Consider the following 9,644-nt stretch of genomic DNA (forward strand, 5'->3'; position numbering starts at 1 on the left):
GTAGGAATATAATAACAAAGTACATGTATACAAAGTAGGCATGCAGGAAACATTATTTTTATAAACATAACCAAATATCGAGACATTGATAAATCACAAAATCACTGAAAAACTTATTTTAATGCTTATGCATGATTAAGGATGTTATGAATGACTTACTAATGTAATATAGTATCCATCCATGTCATGAGTGTCTTAAGATTTTTTTATTTAGGTGATCTTTCTTAGACGATGCATGTGATGCTTTTGTCATAATGCACATTACACTTTTGTTCTTGTTAACCGTCTCTGTGAGTACGACACAGATAGTATCTGAATCGAAGACACGACCAAGAGGTATACTCAAATAATTTGTGTCTTATTACCTTTGCCTTGCACATCCTTTATGTCCCTACCTGAGGGATGAAACTTATCGAGAGAAAAACCCCAACACTCTCAACCTGGTATACCAATATTTTCTTCGGCTGAAACCTTATTCACTACCACCCCGTGGCACTGGTGGTAGCTATCCCCTATCTTCGTGGTTGGAGAAACAACCATTTGTGTTTTGCAATACCCCACAAAGCCAACAATACTCTCTCATAATAAGCAACATGAGAACTAACATTCACATTATTAATTAGTTAATTCTCATGACATACATACTTAAACATAACTTTCAGACTTACAATGGCCTCATCGGGCACAAGTATGCATGATTTTCTTTTAACTTATCATACAATCATTGGCCACCACTTTGGGGCATGAACATTATAATTCCTTTTCAGAGGTTCTAAGCACATATGGCATTTCTCACTGCCTTGTGAGTCAATTTTGACATCTTGCCACAGTGTCTCAAAATAATGCACATAATCACATAACGTGTTTCCTCTAGAGTCGCATGAGCACAAGCACTGTTCTGCTATAGATACTCAAATTGGAGGTTCGCTGGAGTAGGCCATCCTTCCGGCAGAGGTTGCAGGGATGACCAGGTCCCCCCGTTGGAGGCTATCGTGCAGGGACACTCATGCAGCCACGAGCAAGAATAGGTCGTTCCTCCAATTGAGCCAGTAGTGCAAGGCATCGATCTCTGCCTCATCCTGTGATGGCCAGGACGTGGCCGTCGTGGCTGGCCCCGGTCCTCCCCCATCGGATGCGACGAAACTCGCAGCTGGCCCCTCTCCTCTCCATTGGACACGGTGACACCACCTACCGCTGACCCCCGTTTTGCAAAAGTGGTTTGTCACCAGGTCCACTCAGCAGTTTTCCTGCCCCTCACGAGTCCTAGTTTGCTGATACGACGGAGGTCATCCCGGCTCAGCCATTGTCCACCACTCCTGGGACCTCATACAAGGTACCCACGTCTCCTGTCTCCTGGTCATCAGTCGCAAGACCCGCAAGGTGACCTCACGCCTACTACCCAACAGGACGCTGGTCCTCCAGATTTCCTCTTCTCTGAGGGTGAGGACTCCCCTCCCAAGTCTGGTACGTCGGCCTCAGCTCATTCCCGACATCATTATAAAGCATGAGTGTTCCATCTTTCGAAGCTCCATGACAGTGGGGCAGCAATCAAACATATTCATTCAGAACAATCTCCAAAAGCGTAGATCTCGGACCTCAGCTTCGGTGCTAAATTCTGAGGTTTAATTCATCAAGAATGCCACTAGCGATATTGATCGTCAGTGGTTGAACATGCGTCTAGATTGAACTCCCCCTATGTAAAATATTCTTGTTTTAATTTCTAGCTAATAAACAGTTAAGGGTCTGATGCCTAACCCCAGCTCTCTTTGTCGAAAAAAATGTTGGGGTTTAAAGGAAAGGGTTTTTTTTGTTTTGTTTTTTGAAGGAACGGAAAGGGCATTTTTTCAAATTAAAGCATTAATATGAGAGAGAGAGAGAGAGAGAGAGAGAGAGAGAGAGAGAGAGAGAACATCCTAAAATAGGCATGAAATTGCAACCTTGAAAACCTTAAAAAGCCATTGACACCGAACGTCACTAAAGCATGATTAAATTGTTCAATATAACATTTAAAAACAAAATATAAACAGGTTAGAACCAGAACTGCGACATCATCATTCATGAAGAACACAGAGTAATGCAACCTACTCATGGAAAATATGTTTGAAAAGGAAACCAATTCTAGGATGGCAATTACGACTGTTATGTTGGGCTGAATTAGCCAATGTATGCATCTGCAAGCATGATTCAACATGTTTTCAGCTTACTACAAATTGTATGCCTTCTTTTAAGGCTCGGTCCACCAGTTGCTTAGTGTTATTGATTTTAACTTTCTTTTCTTTGTCGACCCAATTCTTTATTCTATGTTTCTTTTCTCTTATATAATAGCACAAACAATAACACATCATAACTATGCAGTCCAACTGTTTTCAGAAAAATATTGTGGAAATATATATTGCAAATGAATGTATTTTATAGTTATCAAATGCAAAAAACTTAGTAAATAAAATGTCATAATACCTGTTTTGTGCTTTTAATTGATGGTTTCTGCTAAAACTTTATGCATAATTGACTAATACAAAATCTGCTAATTTTGAATTAAAAATTTGTATAAATAAACTGAATATCATTTTAAGTAGTTAAATCATAATCAGTTTATTTATACAAAATTTCAATCCAATATTAACAGATTTTGGATTGACCAATTAGGCATCAAGTTTGAGCATAGATAATCAATTGAAAGTGTAACATAGATTTTGTAATCATTTTTTTGATAAGTTTCTTATATTTGATAACTACAAAATATATTTGTTTGCAATGTATATTTCAAAAAAATTACTACTTTTTTCTTTTTGCCAACAGTTAAAAGAGAATCAAAATATGACATGTATAATTATGACGTATTACTGCTGGTAGTACTATCTAAGAAAAAAACGATAGATGAAGTGAAATAGGACTGGGTCAACAAAGAAAAGAGAATCAAGAACAACACTAAGTGGAAAAGAGAATCAAGAACAAGAACACTAAGTGCCTTGAGGATGAGCGGTCAAGTAATATAATATACAGAAAGCTGAAAACGCACTTGAGCAAGCCAACAGATGCATGGAGGGCTAATTCGGCCCAACATAACGGGTGTAGTTGCCATGCTAAATCAGCCATTATTATGGTTTTAGAGCATGGATCCTCCTAATGTTTCCCTTAAGTTTAGACTCATTACTGTTCAAGATATTAAGATCAATACTTGTTGATTCATGCAGGTTCGTAGAACCCTAATACCATAAATACTGTATCAAGATGATGCAGTCAGCCTTGAACAATGTATGGGAACTTGATCCTCCTCTTAATGCTTCCCAAGTACCAGAGTTGAACCTCATCACATCCAACAATTTCATACCCCCTCTGCAACCACTAATTTCATTGATGCAGCATTTAACACAATGTTTCATCTCCCCTTTGTAACATTGCGCTTGCCAAGTCACATAACTGCACTACTACCCTGACCTGCATAATGCATTCATCATCTTCCAAGCATAAACTCAATTTGCAAGATCATTAATATCTTACATGCCTTCCTATACATGGAAAGCCAAGGACAATAATTTCATGCAAGCAGCACCCGGTGTCACTAACATACCTTCCAGTCCATTTCTCTATGCTCATCAAACAGAACTTCCATTGTGATCCAATTGTTAAGTCTGTTTACATAGCTTTCCACTTCCCTGAATAGCTCTCGGCCTCTCCAGACTTTAAAAACAACCAGCCAGTGTGTGATGATGGAATGGATCCTTCCAGCAATACATAACATTGTCTGGAAACCCCTTTACAGTTGACAAATCCTCCCTTGGATAACCATCTAAATTTTCAGCACTCAAACCGTCTTCTTCACAAGCATCTTCAGATTGCTCCAAATTGGACTCTTCCACGGTGCTTCCTAAGATGGCCATTTCATAAATTGACAAACTCAGGCCTTCAGCATTTTCCAGCATCTGCAGCTTGCGTATAAACCACATACAACAATCTTTTTCTTGCTTTAGCACAACACTGCAGGCAAGACTGAGGTTTACCATTCAACTGGCCAAGAGTGATTTAGTTAACTGATCTACAACAAATATAACAGCCACATGAACTAACACTTGACAAATCACCCTAATGGGCTGACAATCCAACCTGTAATAGGACTTTGTTTCCGTACCCTCAAAGCCGTCCTTGATCCACTCTGAAGTCGTTCAAGTACCGTATATGTGATATTGTCTGGAGTCAAACCCTGTTGCTTCAAACGTTCATAGAGTTTTACAGCTTCTGATGTCTTCCCACACTTCTCAAGGCAGTCTAGTAATATATTGTAAGTCACTATATTTGGGTAACATCCTTCAGCAATCATCTCATCAAACAATTTACTTGCCATCTCAACACTATTTGACTTACCAAAGCATTCAATAAGAGTGCTGTAAGTGACAACATCAGGAGTCAGTCCCCTCTCTTGCATCTCCTTGAACCGCATGTGGGCTTCATCAAGCTCACCATTTTTCCCAAGACAGTTAATTAACGAGTTGTAAGTAACTATATCAGGTTTAGAGTTGCTTTTTTCCATTTCCTCAAATAAACTTAGAGCCTCTTTGACATGTCCCACTCTACCAAAGATTGAAATAAGAATGTTATATGTAAATATATCTGGTAGAGGGCCATCCTTCTTCATTTTGTTAAAAAGTGAGGGAATAGAGGATATCTGCCTTGACTTACCAAGGGCAGAGAATATCAGATTATACATGACAGTGTCAAGGCTTAGTCCATATTCTTCAATCTTACTCAACAGATCCAGGGCTTCCTCTGTCTTTCCAGCATTGCAAAGATTCTCTAACATGGACAGATAGGCAGCACGATCACCCTTGTGATCATAGGTCCACATGTTACAGAACAACTTGTGAGCCTCACTAGCATGGCCTAATTTGCTAAGAGTTCTTACCAGATAAGCATAGATTTCCTTATTCATATATTTCTCAGAGATCTCCACAACCTGACTCAACCTGTTCAGCTGTCCTGTTGCAGCCAGGACTTCTAAGATGACTTTGTATGTAAACTCGTTAGGTCGACTATCTTTCTCCACCATCTTGGAGAACAGGAAAATTGTTTTATCCACCATGTGATTTGTAGCAAGAGCCTGAATCATGGTATTATAGGCAATAAGGTTTGGAGTACAACCCTTTGAAATCATCTCATCAAAAAAGCTAAGAAACTCATCTACCCGCCCTTTCTTTCCAGCCATCCTTATAAGGATTGTATATGTATACTCATCTGGTTCACAGTGCTTATGCTTCATATCTTGGAAAACCTTGTAAGCTTTGTCAACCTGTGAAAAAATCAATTTTAGATATAAAAATGGCACAGTTGAAGTAAAGGAATTAAGGTTCACATATATTACAGTTTTGACAAAAAATCTCTCCAGTTCATAAATCCTCATTTAGGATAGCACACACACAAATTCTGTTGTTTACAAATAGAAAAAATATTCACAAGTGTAGTAAAGAACCAAATTCTGCTGTAGTTTACAAATGGAAAAAGAACTCACAAGACTAGAAAAGAAAAAAATTAGACTTGTGGATTGCTTTTGAAACTACATAACCCTTTGTACATTTTCACTTCAGAAATCATGTCATGAGAAGCTACGGGTAATGCCATCTTGCAGGAAGTTTTCCAGCAGATAATGCTCATAACTACTGAAACTTGCAGTGCTATGTTTGCATCGTAAACAAACTCTCAGGTGATGTCAGCAATCAGTTATGCATCAAATGAAGACGATTATGAGAAACTTTTGACAAAATTTGAATACTTTGAACCAAGGTTGTAAGTATTGTATCGTTACCCGTATCGGTTGGGCTCAAAATAATTTTCAAAAATTTCCAAAAAACCATGAAAAAAAAAGAAAAAATAGCAAAAAATAGAAAAAAAATCATTACACATGAAACAATGATCAATTGCACAAAATACAACCATAAAATTCAAGGTTGTAAGTATTGTATTGTTACTCGTATTCGCCGGGCCCAAAGTAAACACCGTATCGTATCGTATCGTAAATTTTTAATAAAAAAATACAAAAAAAAAATCAGCAAAAATAACAAAAATTCTAAAAAAATCACATCACATGAAACAATGATGAATTTCACAAAATACAACCATAAAATCATATATGAAGCATTTATGTCTCTATGAGCTGCATAAGACATCATCAAACATCAACCAATATAGAATCATAGATAATATTGCATGCATATCTCACAAGAACAATATAAAATATTAAATATCTTGCAATTAAGAACATGTCACATTACTCATACTTTCATATTACATAAACAAAAATATTATGGCAATAGTTGCACTCGATTTTCAATCAATTTTTTCACTCATTACTTGAGTGTCCCATTGTCAAGGCGGATTATCTTATATCATCTTTGTTGGAGGAGTATGGAGTCTGATTTCTACCTTGATATTAATCTTTAATTTTCGCAGATCCAACTTCGTGGTAAGTTGACGGGGGGTTATAGGGGGTAACACCCCTGAGGCAAAAAAAAATGGAAAGTAGCTTTGTAATTTTACTCATAACAAAGATTTTTTTTACCTTAATCCATTTTCTTGAGTGAAAAATAGTAGAAATGCACTTTTACTTTAGCAAACCACAAAAGTCTTCTTCCTTGCATATGGATTGGCCCCCCAAATTGATCTCATGAGTTCTAGGGTGCATGGATATCTCTTTAATGACTTCTATACAAATGAAAGAATCAGCCCTCAAGAGGCCTCTAAAACCCAAAAGTGAAAAATTATGATTCAGCCCCTTTTTAAGTGTATTGACCATGGATGGTATATTTGATACAGCTACAATATGCACTCGTATCGGCGATACGAGTGCATATTGTATCAATATTCCTTATAGTAATGATATGTGTCGTACGATACTATATGTACAACATTGCTTTGAACATCTCATCAAGTAGGAATTCTCTTGCTTTGGTAAAAATAATTAGAATCTTATATATGAACAGTTGAAATAAATTTTTGAACAAAAAATGAGGCTTTTCAATGTGTAAGATGCAGCAGGGACTAATTCAGTGCCAAAGTAGTGCAGTCTTCTGAACTCAGTCAAATGCTTGGTTAGGATTAACTGTCTGAAGGAATGGATAACAGACATTAGCTACGCAAACATAATCAGTTTCATTTCCAGATAATTGACACAGCAGACCGAGCATTCCATCTTAAACCATTCCTATAGGAAATGAACCATGATACATAACCGGGAATGTGATACAAACAAATTCGCAAACTTCCTTTCTATGCATACACCAAATTGAAAGTGCTGCAACGAGAACCACCCATCAAATGGAGAACCCGTTTAGAGTCGAGAAGTCCCAACATCCAAGAAACCAAAAGCATATAAGCAGAAAGAGAAATAGAAAGAAAACAATACCATCAATTCCTAGTTCAAACTTGGAGAAAAAGCTAATCAACCCCAGAACCTATAAAAACACTGATAACGGTGATTACAATAGCGATGACGGCGACTAGAAAACAAATACAAGCAATTTGCAGTGCCAATCCGACTAAATTGACGAAACCCCTCAAAATCAATTGCTTCCAACGAGCACACAAGCAATTCTTACCTGCAGATTTAGAAAATCAAACAGATGCAATACGCAATGCTGCAAGTTGAAGAAGAAGCAAAACAGAGACTGGTGAAGATAAAAACAACAGCCAAATAGAAACTCTCATACCCATTTGTACCGCAATGGCTGAAACCAACAAAAACCTATACTCTCTCCCATCATCAATCATAAATTCACAAAATTCAATCAAACGAATGATCAAAAACTAAATAAATAAATAAACGGATGGAAGAAGAGGAGAACTACCTGATCATCCTTGGCAAGAGCATCCAGCAGCATGTTGTACCCAACCACATCCAATTTGTAGCCGCGCCTCCTCATCTTCTGGTAGACGCCAAACGCCCTCGCGACGTCGCCGGATCGGAGCCGCGCCTGGACCAAGCACTTGTAGCTGTAGCAATTCAACCCCAGCCCCCACCTGGCCGCAAGCCCCAGGCACCGATCCAGCTCCCCCGGCGACGACGCGCCGAAGATGCCGATGAGGATGTTGACGGTGGAGACGGTGCCGCGGATGCCGTCCCGCTCCATCTCGTCGAGGAGTCGGACAGCGGTGTCGGTCTCAGCGGATCGGCCGAGAATGGCGAGCATCCGGTTGTAGGTGAAGGCGTCGTGGCGGAAGGCGGGGAGGGAGGAGGCGAGGCGGAAAAAGGCGAGGGCGCGGGCGGGGTCGGGGTTGGCGGCGCGGAGGACCTCGCTCACCTCGAGGGGGGTGGGCGTGAGGGAGAGTGAGCGTAGGTAGTGGCGGAGGTCGGGAAGGGAGGGGTCGGCGGAGGAGGAGGAGCGAAGGAGGTGAGCGAGGCGGCAGACGAGGTCCTTCCTTGGGTAGGCGTAACCGCGGGTGTCCCGGATTGCGCCCGGCGGCTCGACTGCCACCGAGAGTGTCCGGCCGGAGTCGCCCTCGTGGACGACGCGGCCCGTGTACTTGGTGGCGAAGGAGCGGCTCTGCGACCGCACGGCGGCAGCAAGAGGCCGGAGTTTCGACATTCCTTGCCTGGGTGGTCTCGTGCGTGTGTGTGTGCGCGCGCGCGCACAAGCGCCCTTATGGGAACCAGAAGAAGATCACTCGAACCGATCAGACCCGACCCGATCTTGATAGACACGTGGGTTCGAGTCGGGTTTGAAATCTAGAACCGTCTCATAGACAGGTTGGGTCCTGGCCCTTCTGGGTAGGGCTGTCAACAGGTCGGGTTAGGGCCAGGTCAGAGTTGACCCGGACCAATCCATCTAACTAATAACCGGATACAGATTCAGGTTTTTTGTTGGGTCACGAAAACAAAATCTCAAGCCAGACCCGTATAATTTTAAAAATTGAATTTTATTAAAAATATATATAAGATACTTGGTTCGGGTTGGGTGCCATCTAGGTCAGGTAGGGTACCGAAATATTATTCAGTTAGGCACTTTCCATGCCCATACTGGATAAATCAGGTTTGGGTCGGGTACTCGATACAAACTGGACCCTTTAACAACCCTACTTCTGCGAAGCAGGTTATATGTCCCCCCCCCCCCCCGAAAAGGGCAGTTAGCTACATCTCATGTTCGGGGTCCCAAAGAGCACCATGTATGTAAGCATGTGTGTCTCGTATCCCCATGTTTGTCAGCATTAATTAGCGTTGGAGTTTAATGCGATTGCAAAGACTTAAGCACCCTCTCCTCCATTAGTGCCAAAAAAAATGACGATTCTTGAAAAGGAGTGGTTGTAAAGACTTAAGTGCCCCGAAAATGATTATTTAAGACTCAGTCTCTGCATTGCAGGATTATCTGAGAAAGAAATCTCCCCTTGAGGAGGCCATGAACATCAACCCTCTCACTCTCTCTCTCCCTTCTATTTCTGCTTCTATGCACATCCAACAGAAGATCTTACATTGCTCCATCAAGCACCGGCTGACCTGCACATTGACTGTTGTGGAGCCTGATTCAGAGTTTTTACCCTTACAGGAGGAGGGTTTGGGGGCTCATCCCAGCGTGGGTAGCATCATTCAACTAAATGAGTTGTAGATCCTGATTTAGGAGTTTTTACCCTTACAAGAGAGGGGTCTAGGGGCTCCTCCCAAC

General features: G+C 40.8%; 1 protein-coding gene across 1 annotated transcript; it reads right to left on the bottom strand.

Annotated features, from left to right (window-relative positions):
• Positions 1-3,454: 3,454 nt before the first annotated feature.
• ABO5 (ABA Overly-Sensitive 5) lies at positions 3,455-8,573 on the bottom strand. Its single transcript, XM_090006207.1, has 2 exons — positions 7,836-8,573; positions 3,455-5,284 (listed from the first exon to the last, which is right to left on the bottom strand). Exons 1-2 carry the CDS (start codon positions 8,571-8,573, stop codon positions 4,079-4,081), a joined length of 1,944 nt encoding a protein of 647 aa, XP_089862333.1. The 3' UTR covers positions 3,455-4,078.
• Between the last annotated feature and the right edge of the window lie 1,071 nt (positions 8,574-9,644).

Source organism: Nuphar pumila, chromosome 1, assembly GCF_984573655.1.
Source record: "Nuphar pumila chromosome 1, dmNupPumi1.hap1.1, whole genome shotgun sequence".
Lineage (NCBI taxonomy): Eukaryota > Viridiplantae > Streptophyta > Magnoliopsida > Nymphaeales > Nymphaeaceae > Nuphar > Nuphar pumila.